General features: G+C 35.6%; 1 protein-coding gene across 1 annotated transcript in view; it reads left to right on the top strand.

Annotated features, from left to right (window-relative positions):
- CLIC4 (chloride intracellular channel 4) overlaps positions 1-18,067 on the top strand; it is a 65,447-nt gene that overhangs the window by 17,447 nt on the left and 29,933 nt on the right. Inside the window, exon 2 of the mRNA XM_074377152.1 lies at positions 15,674-15,783. Within this exon, the coding sequence (XP_074233253.1) occupies positions 15,674-15,783 (110 nt within the window). The remainder of the gene's footprint in view (positions 1-15,673; positions 15,784-18,067) is intronic.

Raw genomic sequence — 18,067 nt, 5'->3', positions numbered from 1 at the left:
GTATTACTCAGTCACAAAAAGGAATGAAATATTGCCATGTGCAGCAACAAGGATGGACCTAGAAAATATCATGCTAAGTGAATAAATCAGAGAATATTATATGATAATATGTACAGAGACCAATGTTATATATGATATCACTTATATGTAGAATCTAAAAAATACTACAAATGAATCTACGTACAAAGCAGAAACGGATTCACAGACATAGAAAACAAGTTTATATTTACCAAAGGGGAAAGGGAGAGAGGGGTAAATTGGGATTAACAGATACAAACGACTATACATAAAATAGATAAGCAACAAGGATTTACTATATAGCACAGGGAACTATATTAAATATTTATAATAATCTATAATGGAAAACAATCTGAAAAATACATTTAACTGAATCACTTTGCTGTATACCTGAACCCACATAATATTGTAACTGAACTATACTTCAATTTTAAAAAATCTGCAAAAAAAAAAAACTTAAGAAAAAACAACTGTAATGTGTATCTTTATAGCCAGTTCCCTATGCACAACCATGTCATGTAATTGTTTTTAAAGTCCTTCTCATATCTCTTTTATCCTCTGGATTCTTTATTTTCCCTTAAGAAAAAACTTTCTGGAGAATTTAGATTCCTTACAAAGGGAGAAATTTTTGACTCTGCTACTCAACTCTTGATGGAATTTCTAGTTAAAATTGCTTGGTCTGGGAACTTGTTGATGAAAAGAAATACCTCTTACCTACTAAACTTAGATAGTTGCCACAAGCACAAATTGGAGAGAAGTATTTCCTGAACTATTTTTTTTCTCTCTGAGGCCTCTTTCTGAATTTAGTTTATACTACAGCATGTGTATTTTTAAATTGCCCTCAGGGGAAGTGGACTGCTTGATTTTGACTTGCGCAAGAATTTCACTCACCCCTCTGACATGTTTGTCTTCAACTGATAAGCAGGGGAACACTGTGGTAGATAGTGGATTTATCTTTGGTTAGAAGATGTTAAAAGAATGAGGCTTAACCAATGAAAAAGTTTGAGATACATTTTTTTGTGTGTGACCAAAGTGAGGAAAAACTAATTGTAAAGGACATATGTTTCTTTTTAAGAATCAGTTATACCTTAATAGTAAATACTAATTAGTTTTCCGTGTTCCTGAAATTAATTCATTTAAGTGTCAAACATTCAAATTCTACATAGTTTTATCTAAAAATGTCTTTATTTCACTTCCATTCTTTAAAGATTTTTTTGCTGGATGTAAGATTTTGGGGATAATTTTTGCTATTTTTGTTGTTGTTATTTTAGTACTTTGAAATGTTGTTCCATGTTTTCTGGCCTCCATTATTTCTGATGAGAATTTAGCAGCCATTCAAATCATTGTTCCTGTGTATACTGTGTGTTTTTTTTTCTAGTTACTTTTAAGAGTTTCTTTTTTTCTTTTCTTTTTAGCATTTTAATTATGATATACCTAGGTGTGTCTTTCTTTATATTACTACTGCTTGATGTAAATGAAAATTGAATTTATAAATTTGTCTTAATTTGGGAAAAGCTGTTGTCATTTGAAATTTTTTTGCCTTATTCTCTCCTCTCCTTCTGAGACTCTAGTTAAAAATGTAAACCTTTTAAGGGGGAGGGTATAACTCAAGTGGTAGAGTGCATACTTAACATACACAAAGTCCTGGGTTCAATCCCCAACACCTCCTCTAAGAATAAATAGGTAAACCTAATTACCTTCCCCCACAAAAAATTAAAAACAAATTAAAAATTTTTTAAAAAGTAGATATTTTATATTTTCTCATTGGCTTTTAAGGCTCTGTTGATTTTTTTTCCATTTTAAAAAAAAAATTCTTCTGATTGAGTAATTTCTTGCATCTGTCTTTACATTCATAGACTCTTTTCTCTATTCAGTAGAAAGAAAGCCCATCTTGTGATTTTAAAAATTTTCAGCTGTTGTATTTTTTTATTTCTAGAATTGTGGTCTCTCTCTTACATTACTAAGATTTCCTACCTTCCTTTATCAGAAGATATTTTTCTTTATGTCCTTAAGCATGGTTATAGTAACTGCTTTAAAAAATCCTTGTCTGTGAATTGCAGCATCTGGGTCAGTTTAGGTTGTGTCTCCTTGATTATTTTTCTTTTGAGATTGGATAATGTGTTCCTGTTTCTTCCTATGGAGAATGATTTTAAATTGTATTCTGGATACTGCAAATAACAAGTTGTAGAAACTTTGGATTTTGTTACGTTCTTCTGAAGAGTATTGATTTTGTTTATTTGTTTCTTTCTTTTTTTTTTTTCTTTCTTTTGTTTTTACTCAGCTGAACTAAAACTGAAAAACTGTCTCTCCTGTGGTGGGTGACAACTCAAATTTCAATTCAGTTCTTTTAGCTGGCCTCCTTGGAGTCTGCCCTACACATGTTTACGCCAGGGATCAGGGATCTAGATAGAGTTTTATGCAGATTTTAGGGCTCCCCCTGTCTTGTTCTCTCTGTTTTTGTGGTATTCCGTAACATTTTCTGGTGGTAATTGTTGCTTTGAACTCTGTCCTTTGGTTCTTCAAGCCAGCAGGACTGTGAATTGTCCAGTGGAACTTTAGCTGCCCAGCATGGCACAAGGTTAAAAGATAAAAATTGGGGGAACTTGTCCAGTGTATTTCCTTTCCAAGTGTCAACTCCTCTCCTTGCTTTTGTTAATTCTCCTGTGTAGTCTTGTTTTTGTCTAGATGTTATCATTGTTACGGGTGCAAAGGTTTGCTCTTTTGTAAATTACTTGGCCGTGCTAAAAGCTTCAAATTGACTTTTCAAAATTAACTTTATAATTTTGGAATAGTTTTAGATTTATAGAAAAATTGCAAAGTAGTACAGAGAGTTCCCTAATTGGTTTTAAATGAAAATATTTCTAAAATATATTAATGCTATCTTGACTTTTTAAAATGCTGAATTTAACTGTCAATGTCCACATTCTGAATACAAATTTAGTAATGTAGCAATGGACTTGGGAACTATTGAGGTATGTAGGACTATTTTTGCCTTTCTGCTAAATGGCCTCAGCTGTTATCTTTTTGAATCGTGTGTGTGTGCACGTGCACTCCAGTGAATGGGTGTATGTGTTTGTGTGTGTGTTTTCTATTTCTTCCTTTGCCAACTTAGCTCTATTAATGCAGCTCATTTCCTTTAATTTTCTATTGTAATCTTTTGTGGTTTGGTAAGCCAGATAAACAAACTTGTTAAAATATTTTTGAAATAAGAATAAATAGTTTCTGAGAGCTTGAGTGTTGAGTTGATGAGTCAGGTACATGACCTTTTAGTACATGGTCTTATTGATATACATTACTGTTGGTTGTTCAGAGGTTTTTTCTCTAGCCATGTGGTGTTCAGCATGATAGGTACTAGCCATATGTAGCTATTGAATGCTTATTTGAATTGAGATGTACTCTTAAGTATAAAATCTACACCAGATTTCAAAGATTTAGTACAAAGAAAAGAATGTAGTAACTTTTCATGTTGATTACATGTTGAAATGATAATATTTTAGATTACTGAATAAAATATTTAAATTAATTTCACTTCTTTTCCTTAAAATATGGCTGCTGGAAAATTTTAAATTTTAAACATTTCTGGATTGCATTGTGATGGTTGTAGTTCAGGTAGTTTATCTTACTTGATAGTAATGTGTATATGAGTGAGATGGTGGTTGTACCATACAAATCATGAGACTAAGCAGGTGAGATTCCAGCATTTCCTTCTTATCTTGGTGTAAGAAACTATAAAAGTGGTTAATAAGTTAATAGAGTTCAAACTTCAGTTCTGCCATTCTTCAGTTGTAGATATATGGCAAATTACTTTAGTTTCTCTAAATCTCAGTTTCCTTATCTGAAATACGAGTGATACAGGGAAAACGAATGTGGGGCCAGAAGAGGGCCGTGTCCTAGGTCTCGGCTAAGTCCCTGGGACATGCCCCACCAAGTGTGGGTCCTTGGCTTTGCACAGGAAAGAATTCAAGAGTGAGCCACAGTTGAGTAAAGGTAGATTTATTTAGACAGATACATACTACAGAGTGTAGGCTGTTTCAGAAGGTGAGAGAAAGGCCATGAGGTGTTGGGGTTGGTTAAAGTAAAAGTAGATGCACACTCCATAGACAGAGTGGGGGCTGTCTCTGCAGATGTGGGAGCAAGAGAGGAGGCCACGAGGCCCGGTGCTGCTAGTTTTTATGGGCTTGGTAGCTTCATATGCTAACAACTAGAAGGACCATTCCAACTATCCTGGGAAAGGGGCTGGGATTCCCAGGAATTGGGTCACTGCCCACTCTTTGACCTTTTATGATCAGCCTTGAAACTCATGGCGCCTGGGGGAATGTTATTTACCATGCTAATATATTACAGTGAGCGTATAATGAAGCTCAAAATCTGCTAGAAGTCAAATCCCCCGCCATATTGCGCCTCAAGGCCTACTGAGAGTTGAATCTTCCACCATTTTGGTGTGAATTGCTGCATCATTCCTTGAATGGCTGTGCCCTGCCCACTTCCCTCCTGCCTCATGAGGAAAACAATACCTAACTTCATATAGTTATTGTGAGGATTTTTATATATATATATATATACATACATACATATATATATATGTGTGGCACTTTCACATAGTGCACGTTGAGTGAGAAATCAGCTACTAAATTAAACAGTAGCTGTTAACTTGTTTGCATGCAATTTTGGCAACATTTTCATTTATTGTAGTTGATCCTTATAGGGAGTAGATTCAATATTGATCCAGACAGGAAAAGGGGTTATACCTTTGGCTATCTTTTTTTTCTTTCTTTCTTGTCATTCAGTATTTTTAGTTATATTGGTTGTAATTCATTCTGAAGAGATGATAGTTTTGTTCTTCCTATTTTAGGCTTTTGATGAATGAATGTAAACATTCTAGCAGAGCTTGTTCCATTGTGCTTAGCTGGAAAGTCTGGTTATTGTATATCTGACACTTAGTTGTAACAAATGGTGCTGGCTGAGACATTTCAGATTTGGCTTTAGTATGGATTAGAGCCTGTGTTTTCATTTTCAGCATATGCTTCAAATATGTAACAGAACAAAAATAGTACTCAGTAGAATCTTTCTCAGCTGTCATTAATTCCCTACGTTGTTTCAGGTAGTAGTGTTTGAGTGACTACTTCGCATTCAGCATTTTTTTTTCAAGCAATATGAAGAATTCAAGAGAAATTCTGTTATATTTAAATAGCTTAATATTTTGGCAATGATTAGGGACAGGAATAAGATTATCATGTATAAACATTTGGAACATTTTCTTTTTAATATTTTCTTAAACCTGAAAAAAAAGAAGAAAAACAAAACAGTACAGAGTAATAGTTAATAACCCTCTTTCTACCTTTTCGCACATTTGTCCTGAGATATAAACAATGTCAATTTTGGTTTGTACACTTCAACACTGGAGGAACATTTTCAAGCCAGGATTATATCTCTGTGGTTATATCTTGAAGGGATTTCTCTTTCTGTCCTTCAGTGAAGTATATGCAGGCACACCCTCACGTCCATCTTGAGGCTTTCCTCTACTCATTTGCTCAAACCATAAATCTAAGAGGTATTTTTTCATTTTTTTCTTTCCTCACTTCCCACATGCAAACCATCCACAAGTCTTTAGGATTGTAGCCTCACCAATTCAACTTAATCCATGCATTTCTTTCCATCTTCATTGCCTCCACCTAATCCAAGCCACATTCCACTGGGACTACTGTAGTAATTCTCAGTTTCCATTCTTCATCAGTTCCATGCCCCCAACCTGTTTTCCATGTGGTAGCAAGTGTTATTCTTTGTCTTAAATTGGAGATTGGATTTTGCCCTATTATACCCTCATATACACCAAAACCCTTCAGTGATATCCCATTACCCCCTTCTCTGACTTCTCCCCCTGCCTCCCCAATTCCAACACACACACACACACACACACACACACACACACACACAGGCTCCATGAAGTCAGGAATGTGTTCTCTATTTGGCACATGCTTTGTTACCAAGCACTTACTACACACTGGGCAATATTTTAAGACTTTCATATATTAACTCATTTAATCTCATTATAACCCTATGAAGTAGGTATTATTCCCATTTTATGTACAAGGAAACTGAGTCCCAGGAGGTTAAGTAAGTGCCCAACAACATGCAGGTAGTTAAGTAGAACTCACATATCAAACCAGGCACTCTGCTTTCAGAGTCCTTGCTGTTAACCATTGTGTTAAATGATTTCTTTCTACACAGTAGCTACTTGGTAAACACTTGTTAAACAAAGGAATAAATTGTTCCGTTTGGAAGTGTAAACTCCTTAATTTGGTTTAGAAAGTCTTTCATGATCTGGCCCTTGCCAATACCACTTTCTCTTGTATTCACAGCAATCTAGTCATCCAGGCCCTGCAAGGCTGACTTCTCATTCTTTAGGTCTCAGAGATCTTTTATTACCATCTTATCTAAAGTAGATGCTCCTTGTCCTCTCTCGTAGTGCTTTGTTTCCCTTTAGGCACTTATTGCGGTTTACACTTTTTAACTTGATAAATGTATTGTCTGTTTCTTCCACAAAAATTAAAGTTTCATGAGGTCAGGTCTTATCTTTCTCATTCACAATTGTTTCTCCAGTGCCAAGTCTCAGCACTTGGGAGATAGTAGCTTCTCAGTAAATATGTATTGAATATTGAATAAATAAATATAGGCAAGGAAGTGTATGAGATGTTCTGTGAATGAGGAAAGAGAGCCCACAGCTTGAACTTCAGTGTCAAATGCTACACAGACTACAGAAATTCCTGAGCAAAGTCTAAATGGCAGCCTATGGAAAATAGATTAATTGTAAATAAGGCAGAGCCCTGGAATGGCTATTATGTCTCCTTTAACTTACATTGAGAATTTTGTTTTTTCATTCCTTGCCACACTCAAAATATTTTCATTCTTCCTGCTAGTCTGAATTGGGGGCAAATGGCCATATTGATTTGGATACTTACGACTGTGAATAACAGAAAACTTCACCCCAAAGTGTCTTTAACCACTCAGGCAATGTATCTAATGAAAGAAGTCTGGTAGGAGAACTGGCTCCCTTTGTGATTCTCTTGGCTCTGTCCTTTTTGGTGTTGGTTGCAGCCTTGGGCTACTGCAAAGTTGGCCACAGCGGCCACAGGTTTCACATCTAAGGGTTTCCTCTTCTGGTGTCTTTGTCTTAAGAGTGAGAAACTTTTCTCAGGGACTATCTTGTTGACTAGAACTGGGTCACATGATTACACTAAGTCAGTCGTTGACCAGAAGATTGGAATTACCATGATTGGCTTAGAATCAGTCAGGATTTACCCCTAGAATGGGGATTGGGTTATCATCTCCCATGTCACTTGGGGGAGGGAGGAATGGATTCCTGATCAAAATTATAAGTTCTATCAGCAAAAAAGTGGGAGAATGGATCTTGAGCAGGCAACTGTCAGATTATGCTATAGTGGCTTCTGTGGTTTGTTAGCTCTATCCCAAGGTGATTAGAGACCTAACTAAATTTTTTGAGAAAAATGATTAATCAGACAGATTTGACTTAAGCTTTTTTTCTGTACTGATAACCTTTCTTTGTAACTCTATTCTGGAAAGGGGAGACTGGGGTTATGGTGGAGACTGATTTACAGAAGTTGATAACAGTAATGTTACACAAGGTATATCCCAAAAAGGTTAAGTGATTTACTCATGGTTATATAGCTTCTAAGTTGAAAATCCAGCCAATTTTGCAAGTCAGATATTGGTCCTCATCCCTAAATCACAGCAGAATCTTTTCTTTTTTTCTCCTGACAGGTCGAATCATTTAGTAGTATAATGTACTAATTAAAATATGTAACTGTTCTTCTAAACCAGATGTAACCATCCCACAGCAAAAAGGACTTGATCTATAAAGGACTCTGGGTCACCATAATTGTTTTTGACATTATATTTAGTCTTAAGATAAGCTGTTAGCGACATTAATATTGTGCTGTTTTGCACGAAAAGGCACTTACTTCTGCTTCTTAGTTTGTGTGGATAAGAATGTTCTTGATTTTGAGTGTCTAGGTTTTAAGGGGCTTTAGGCTAGTTTGATTTGAGTAACTTGGCTTTTGCCAAGTTTGAGTCAAGATAGCATGGCATTCCTTTAAAGTGTAGGAGGAGGCTGTTATTTATCAAATCTGACCCTAACAAATGGTGACTAGGTTACTGGCCTACAAAGAGCAGAGTCCAAAGGGCATCATGAGGAATTCAAAGTTTAACCATGAAGTAAACTTCTTTCTAGTCTTTAAAAATTTTTTTTGGCATATTTTCCCTCCATGTCAGTGTTTACCAAAATATAGTCCGCCCACCAAATGCATCAGAATTAGAATTGTATGAAGTGCTTGTTAAAAATTGCAGATTGCTGGACACCACCACAGACTTACTGAATCAGTGTCTGGAGGTAAGACCTGGTAATCTGTGTTTTAAACCCACTTCCTTATGGATTTTTATGTATCCTAAGATTTTGAGAGTCTTGCTTCAATGTAGATGTCTTTCATTTTTGGAGCTTTTCCCCATTCATTCTATAACTTGTGTTTTACTTAATTCTCATATGTTTGGTGTGGGAAGATTTTTAATTGCTTGCTTTTTTTTGTTAAATGAAAGATTCATGTGCACAGGAGAAATACCAAAAGTATGAAAGGTTATACAGTGAACAATTCCCTTTCCGTTCTCTAGTTTTAGAGCATTGTGCTGTCCTAAGTCCTTTAATGTATTAATTCATTCAGTTCTTCCCAACAATCCAGTGAAACAGGTCACATTATTGTCCCCATTTTACAGAAGGCAAAAACAGGTGCAGACAGGTTAAGTCACACAGCTAGTAAGTGCTGGAGTCATCTGGGAATCTAGCTCTTAACCACCATCCTCTGCTGAGTGAGAGGATAAAGGATTAACTAGATTAACACATGTGTAGAGCTTGTTTTGGGAGAGTATAGAGTTCATCTTCAATAAGGTAAATATTTCACGTGAACTCTACAGCCTACCCCTGGAGTTTCATCTAATCCTCATGTAATTTCAAGCTAATCAGCTCTTCTCTAAGTTGCACAGGCTCTGGAGAGTGGACTTCATGAATTGGTAATACTGAACAAGTAAATGGTAGCAACTGAGGTCTTTTCAATGTCCTGTCATTGGCTGGCTGTGTTTTATTTACATAGGCAGAGCTTGGGATGTGGTAATTCTTCCATTATATATCCTTTGACTTTATTCAGTGTTAGTCCTATGATATGGTTATGACCAGGAAACGGTGATACATTCTTTGCATGGCCAGAGATTTTTGACATCTTCTTAAATAAAAGATATAAAGATATCTTTGCTTTACTACATTTAGTGGACTATTTAAACTTCATATAGACCATAGTTCTTAAAGTATTAGGGCATAATATATGTCATTTGGAAGAACTTAGTGTGGAAGATACTTAGATTCTGTCCACTCTCTTATTTTCTGAAAGAATGATACAGTCTAGGGATTCTGATGACGAAGTGCTAGATTAACTGAAGAAGCTGTTGTTAGGCCTTGAGTTCTGTGCATGAAGTGTCTTTCAAGTCAGGTAACAGTTACTAAACTCTTAACATTTGACAGGAACTGTGTTTATCCTAACTGATTTGATCCTCATAATATTAAGGTGTAGGAAGTCAAGTTTCACAGATGTTAAGTAATTTACTGAAGATCACACAGCTAATAAGTAGTCAGGATTCAGATTCACGTATGTCTGATTCTCTAAACCTTGTTAATTCTAAACCTTCATACTCTGTAGACACTGTAGAAGGATAACAGCTTATTAAACCTCTAGATTCTAAACCTTGGTTCCAACATGTGTTTAGCAAAGACTCTGAAGAAATAGATAATAGAAGCCAGGTGAACTTTGCCCATTTATTGTATTGTTTTGTGACTTTTAAATTAATCTTAATCAAAGGAGGCCATTTTGTGTATTCAGACAACTAATTTAGATAGAATCCACACTAAAGGTAAGGGAGGTCTTAAAAATTTTTGACTTCATTCTTATGGCAACACATTGTTCTCATATATTCCCCAGAAAACGTGTCAAGGAAATTAAATCAGTGATCAGGAGCTCATTCTTACCCTCAGGTCCCAGCATCTCTTTCTCTTCCCCTAGTGATCATCACCCCTCACCCCAGACCCATAAACACAAAGAAACAGAGAGGGGAACCAAGTTTAAGCTCTCTTTCTAGGGTGTTTTTAAAATCTTACTATTCTAAAAACTGATTAAACTGGGTTTTCTAAGTGAACAGTTCCTTAACCTTGAGTTAGTAAAACATTAAAATATTTATGGCATCTGTCACTGACCCCACTTCTGCAATATAGGAGTTAATCCAGCAGTTTCTGATCAAATACTGGTATTAGGCAATTCAAGAATTACAACAGAAGTCCGGCGTTGGGGGTGGGGTGGAGGGCTGGGCAGAGGAGGGTGAGGAATAGAGAACTTATGAGAAGAACCCTAGATAGCAGGTTAAATAAAACTACCCCTTTTATAAGAGCAAAACCTAAATGAATGCTAAGACTCATTATTTATCTGAAATTGGTGGTTATTTCTGGGTCAGTGGTACTGTTCAAGTTTTTGCTTTGATTATTTATTTGGGTTTCTAAGTTTTAAGAAAACATTACAGACATGTAATATGAAATTTTATATTTCATTTATTTATATATCTCAAATTAAAATTTTGTCCAGTATGTGTATATTTATACTTGTAATCTGTGTCTATATATTTTAAAAACAGGTTTATTGAGATATAATTCATATATTATATAATTCACCCATTTAAAGCGTACAATTCAGTGTTTTTTTTTTTTTTTTGGTATATTCACAAAGTTATGCAGCCATTACCACAGTCTAATTTTAGAGCATTTTTATCACCCCAGAAAGAAACCTTGTACCCATTAGCAGTCATTCTCCAACCCTCCTCCCCTTCTCCACCTCCCCCACCCCCAAACCCTAGGCAACTGCTAATCTACTTCCTGTGTCTGTGGATTTGCCTATTTTGGACAGTTCATGTAAATAGAACTATATAATAATGTGGTCTTTTGTGACTGGCCTCTTTCATTTAGCATAATTTTTCAAAGTTCATCCAAGATACAGCATGTATCAGTACTTCATTGGTTTTTATTGTCAAATAAATTCCATTGTTATGTATAATGCCACCTTTTATATATTTTTAATATTGCTTTTTAAGTTTAGTACTCCCGAGAAACTTACATTTTTGGGAAGATGGAGTGGATGGATGGTGGTGGTGAGTTTCCTGGTTTTTTGCCTCATATATCCTCAGACTTGGAGCTATAGAAGCAAACAACCTGGAAACACCAACAGTTGCAGACCCAGAAATGAAAAAAGAAAAAGTGAAAAAACAAACAAACAAAAACTCCAACAAAAGTCTGCTCTCTCTAGCCGAAGAACCAGGAAGGGGGCAGCCTAAGTAAGACCAAACTTCCACACAATAGCTGCTCTATTCCAAGCACCACAGGAAAAATCTATGACTCTGCCCCACCCATGCCAGCAAAGGCCAAATGGGTTAGTCCCAACTTCTACCCTCTGATGGTGTGTGATCATGTAACAAGTCCTTTACTGATGGGCATTGGGTGGTCTCTGGTGTTTTGCTGTCATAAACAGTGCTTCATTGTTCCTCTGTCTTACTTGTATCTTTGGATATCTGTATTAAGTATTTCTACAGAATGAATTTCTAGGTGTGAAATTGTTGGGTCAATTGCATACAATGAAGCCTTCAAAAATGACCATTGGATGACATTTAAATCTGAAAATATGTAAGAAGTATTAAATTTTCAGTCTACCTTTATTCTGTTGTTCAGATTGGGTAATTTTTATTGTTCTATTTTTCAGTTCACTGATTTCTTTCCTCTGTCCCCTCCATGCCTGTTGAACCCAACCTCTGAGATTTTTATTTCAGTTATTGTATTTTTCAGTCCTTAAAATTTCTGGTCCTTCTTCACGTCTTGTATTTCTTTGTTGAGGCTTTCTATTTTTTCTTTTGTTTCAAACTGTTCATAGTTGCTCATTGAAGCATTTTTGTCATGGCTGCTTTAAAATGTTTGTCAGATAATTCTAAAATTTCTGTCATTTTGATGTTGACATCTATTGATTGCTTTTTTTTTCATTCAGTTTGATACCCTTCTTGGTATGACAAGTGATTTTCAGTTGAAACCTGAACATTTTCTTATTATGTTATGAGACTCTGGATCTTGTTTAAACATGTTTAAACTTCTCTGACACTCAAATAAGACTTCTCTGACACTGCTCTGGAGGAGAGTGGGAGGGGAGAAGGGTGGCTATACCACCTTGTAACAGCTGGGTGGAGATAGAAGTCCAGGTGCCCTACTTGGCCTCCATTGATACCCAAGGTGGGAAGGCTCCTCATTACTGGTGGGCAGAGGTGAGCATTCCAGCTCCTTATGTGGTCTCCACTGACACCCCAGTTGAGGGGACCTCATTATTGCTGGTTGATGGTGAAAGTCCAGACTACTCTGTACTAGACCTCCTCCTCTGACATTCCCCACCTCCCCACCCCCAAGGAGAAGGAAGGTTTCTCATTACTGGCTGGCAGGGTTGAAAGCCCTGGCTCCCTCTTTGGCCCTCTCAGATACCATCCTGGTGGGAGCATTACAGCCCCTAGAAAGTTGATTACATTAATTTGGGAAAAAAATAGATACATTGTAAAACATGATCACAGGTTTAAAAAAAGTAGTGTGTACATAGAAAATAAAAATCTGGAAGAATAAGTAGTGAATGATTCAAGGGTAAGGGAACTCTTTCTGTAGTGTTGTCAGTTTTCATTTAAAAAATAGTGTATATATTACTGTTAGAAGCAATTTTTAAAAAGCAAATCTTTTTTGGATGCCATTGTTAGAGACCTATGTGTTAATTTTTTACCATTAATACAAAGCTGGGTGTAGAATAAGTTACCCTGATTCTCAGTATGCTTTTCATTATACCGTAATACCCTCCTCAGTCAGTTGTACAAATAGGTTTTATTCAGTGTAGTTCATACTGAAGAGAGTAACTTTGATCCTTTAACTTTGTTGAAATGGAATTTTATTAGTACAATTTGGATTAAAGGAGGATGCTTTTGATTTATGACTGCTGGAAATCTGAATTTTTCCACAGCTTGACTATACTTTATGAAAACATCATCTGGCTAGTAGTTCTGAGTTATCTAGTCCTGTTATAACTTTGGGAAAAGATATTCATGGCAGTATTTCTTATTTGAATTGTCATGAGTTTTGGGAGAACAGTTAATAAAAAGGCAGTTTTCCAGATTTATCTTAAAGAGTACACATGCTTTTATTTGTGCATAAGGAAAAGTAGTTTGATGAGTGTGAGATGTGTAACAAGCTTCTGCTATACCTCAAAGAAATAAATTGGAAAGTTGGTAGGAAATTATAGACAAAGGAGGTGAAAGCAAAGGGGCATTTGCAATCTAACCAGGTTTTCATGAGGAAGATTCTTCTGCCATACTCCATATACCAAGATTCTTCAGTCTGTACTCTGCGATAAGCTCTGCAGACCGTTGTAGGAAATGACAGTGCAGGGCTTTGATCTGTAGCTAGTCACTGTTTATCTCCAGCTTGCCTTTAGTTGAATGTGCTTCCAAGTGCTTACATAGAACATCTCTATTTACCATCTTCTTTGCCAATTTGTTTATTTTAACACTGCCATGACAGGGAGCTTGGGAAATTATAGTTAACTTTATAGATTAAATAAATGGAATAGGATGAAGACCTTGAGTCATACTTGTTCTTTGTCTACCAGACTTTGCTGCTTTTTCAGTAAGGCTCAAATTTGTTGTACTTTTTCTTGTATTTATACTTCTGCTGTGAAGCATGTTAAAGCAGGGAGGGGAAAAGTGCAAAAAAAAAAAAAAACAAATTTAGTTATCTAAAGCCGCAGCTTTGTGTGAAAATATGAATCATCAAGCTATATAGAAAGGTCGTATGTTAACTTCTTATCTGTATAAACTCACTTGTGTGTTATCAGTGTTCCATACGTGGTTAGGTGGTCAGCATCTTCAAAAAAGCAAATTTGGGTTACCAATTTGTTATACATATTACATAGTAGGATGACTTGGTACTATAAACTGACCAGTGTTCTGAAGAAGAAATATCGTCCTAACTTTTCCACGTCAGAATTTCTCAGTGTGTTCATCAGATGCCTCACTTAGTGGTCTCCTTGCGTGCCTATAACAAAGTAAGGATTCCTGGGCTACACCCCAGGAATCCTTCTGAATCAGAATCACTGGATGTAAGGCCCAGAAAGAAGTCTTAATTTTGAATGTTTTTGGGGGGGTTAATCTTAATCACACCAAAGTTTAAGAAGTGAAACTTCTTTAGGAAGTAAAATTTTATACAAGTTGCAGTATTAGAAATTAATATAGTTCACTCTGGCTACAGTTCTGTGTATGTTTTGTTACTGATAAAGAATAAAAAAAATTTTTTTTGAACCAAGCTCAGTTGTAACTATCCCATGCTGTCTGATTAGAGTAGGGTCCTGACATCTTATATGCCCATGTATTTTGTTGGTTACATTATGTTTAGTCAGGTAACTGCTTTTGCTTTTTTAGAAACTCCCCTCCATTTTCTCATTAGTTTAGGAGTTAATGACTTTACTTTAGGAATTAATGACTCTACTAATGTAATATTTTACTGAAATGGCTTCTGAAGTTTTTGAGAGTTATAATAAATAGTTCTTTTACCAGCGTCTTTGAATAACTTGCTTAAAGTTACTTTCTGGCCCTGTCCATAAACTTCATGATGAAGAGGACTGTGTTGGCTGCTAATAAGTGTCAGAATGTTCTCTTCCAGTGTGCTGGCTCTTTTTCTCATTTCCTGCTTCCCCCTTCCCTGCTTTTTAAACTTGGGACACATATGATGGAATTAAAGATTTGCCCCACTCTGATTTTTTAGGAAAATTCTACTTCATCATTGAACTCAGGGAAGCCAACGGCTCCATTCATTAAGTAGGATTACAAATGATTTATTATAAAGATATCTTTTGTTATTTTGCTGCTCTGAACAATGTGTAAACACAGGATATGGGATTTTTATAATGAATCATTTTTAAATGCAAGGGATGTTGGTGATTACTTTATTCCTCAGAGACAGGCACAAGTTTTCCTTTTTATGTTGCCTTATAAAGAATACTGTCTTATAGAAAAAGAAATGACTTACATTTCATAAAACCTATGATAGACTTTGTCTTTGCCCAAGGCAAGAATATATGTACCCCGTAAGGATTGATTAGACCTATGCTGTCCAATTTGGTAGCCATTAGCCATATGTGGCTATTTAAATTTGAATTAATTAAAAGTAAGTAAAATTAAAAATTCAATTCTGTCAAACTAGCCATATTTAATGTACTCATATATCACAAGTGACTACCATGTTGGACAGTGTAATATAATTTCTATCATTGCAAAAAGTTCTCTTGGTCAGTGCTATACTAGTCTGGGCATTTTTAAGAAAAGAGAGAGGCAAATCCAAGTCAAATATAAACACCTGAATTTCCACCCTTCCTTCCATAATGCAACTTTTCCTGTCTTCTAGTATCCTTAATTAACATTCAGAAATAAGTTTTGAGTATTATCATCACTTTGACCTTGTTTTTAAATGTTTATTTCTGTTTCCCAGGCTGGCAGTGATGGTGAAAGCATAGGAAACTGTCCCTTTTCCCAGAGGCTCTTCATGATTCTTTGGCTTAAAGGAGTTGTGTTTAGTGTCACAACTGTTGACCTGAAAAGGTAAGACTTGGTGGCAGTTGATGATCAACTTAAACTGAGTGTGTACTTTACTGTTTTCAGTTTGATTCTCTCACTTTGCTTGCATATGTTCACTAAACAAAATATACTGTATTAAAGTTCAGCTGATTTATGTACACGTTTAACTCATATTAAGTATTATGGATAATTTACAATGTTAGTATGTTGCATACTAACATTGCATACTCAGTCTTTTTAAGAACTTATTGTATGTTCACCTTATATTTCAAGAGCAGCACCAGGAGCTAAGTTTTATTGCGGATGCAGTGAAATCTTTGACTTTCCAGGATAAAAATGGAGCTGTGAAGAACTTTCTAAGCAAATGCCTTCTCAAATGTGCTAATAAACTTGTGACCTGTATAATCTGTATCTTTAAAGTCAACAATGGGATTTTAGGAAGCTGGATGTTACTATGGTCTATTTTGATTTAATCTACTTTCAGGGAATAATAGGAATTTTCTATAATATGATTTTAACCATATTTGGTTAAATATAATTATAGAATAAGAACAATTATCTATAGCCCCGTGATTGTTCTTGCTAGTTGAACAGTTGTTTCTAACTTTTTTCTCTCCATAGACCGAGGTGGAGAGGGCTGAGGGCCCTGACAGGTGGTAAGCTTTTTCACTCAGGAACTTCTGTTCTTCCATAGCAAATCAGTCTGAGGCAAAGGACATTCATACTTAAAAAAAAAAAAAAAATTTAAACCAAGGGTTAAGAACATTTATACCAACAGAAAATCTAGGATTCAACAGCAGAAATGTATTCCTCTTGACACAAATGCCACAACATGGTTTGCTGCTAATTTTTTAAGCATATCAGTCATGAACAGTTTCCAAGAAAAATATTGATAGGCTATCACTTGATGGATGGCAGAATTCATTTCATGTATGTTATCTCTCGGGCATCACAAAGTGAGAATTATCGGAGAGTTGTAGTCCTATTCCCAGTTCTCAGTTAGCATTCTCTGGGACCCCTGTCAGTTTCTTAAAGTTATTTTTTGCTTACTGCACTTATTTGAGATTTTGCATACTTAAAATTTATTTATTGATTAAATAAACTGATAAAAATAAGCCGTGAAATCTTCCAGGAACTCCTTTAGTTATATCTATGAATGTAGAGGAAAGCCTTTGGAGATTGTAAGAATTAAAACTAGAGGCTCTTTCAAAGACATATCTAGTGGATATTGGACAAAGCTATTGTAAGAATGAAATAATTCATGTAGTTGCCCTTCTGTTACTGTTTTTTTCCTACTTGAATTCACAAAGGGAGTTTCCCAACATAACTGCTAAAAATAAACCTGCTGCCAGGCACACACCCTTACTGTGTCTTAAAATACGGATTTCTCCTATCCCATTTTTGGCTTGGAGCAAGTGAGTTGACTGCCATGCTTTGAAAAAGCCTTCTTTGAACAGCTCAATACAGTGCTTGATTGTGGTACATACCAGTAATAGCACCATAAATGGTGGAAATCTGGTTCAGAAAAGGATATGAACTATTTATGACTCTTTCTAAGTCATCTGTTTCACTTTTCATTTACATACTTTTAAAGGCATTATTCCTGGAAGTTCATTGATCTTTGAGGATTTGTATATGGTTTTTTGTTTGTTTGTTTTTTAGGATTTATATATGTTTAAGAGTAATGTATCCCACATGTAAAAAATGACATAAGGAAAGTAAGATGAAAGATTCAGGGCCTCCTAATTAGAAAATATTATCACTCAAAAAGGTGTATGTTTATTTCCTAGGACTTTGTGAAGTCAGCAGAGAGCACTTAATGGAGGAGTCTATATTCTTTAGCTTTCTTTAGGATGCTAAAGTACATCTAAAAAAACTCTTCTTAAGGGCAATTCAAAGTGTATTAAGTAGTATGTGATAATGAGTCTCCTCCATCCCCAACCCTTAGTCATCAGCTTCCCCTTCACAGGGATAACTGAATTTTGGTTTGGTCTTTATCATCCTTCCAGACCTTTTCTATGAGTTTACACACTTATATATAGTCTTAAGTAAGATTTCAAAGAGAAGGTATCCCAAAAGAGTGACCGAACACTGTCTGAAATACCAATATAAATTAAAAAGTTCTCAAAGAGGAATAAGACATCCTGTAGTAAAAAGTACCTTTTATAATATAGTCTTAACTTTAAAACTTTGAAATATGACTGTTTTTAGAAAGCTGTAGGGGAGAAAATGCCTATAGTGCTTATTGTTCTGCTTTTCCTGATAATTGCCTAATTCCTTGGTGTAAAGTACTGATCCCAGAACAAAC

The sequence above is a fragment of the Camelus bactrianus genome, chromosome 13 (genome assembly GCF_048773025.1).
Source record: "Camelus bactrianus isolate YW-2024 breed Bactrian camel chromosome 13, ASM4877302v1, whole genome shotgun sequence".
Lineage (NCBI taxonomy): Eukaryota > Metazoa > Chordata > Mammalia > Artiodactyla > Camelidae > Camelus > Camelus bactrianus.
Note: the sequence above shows the minus strand (reverse complement) of the source record. Positions and strands in the feature narration are given on the sequence as shown.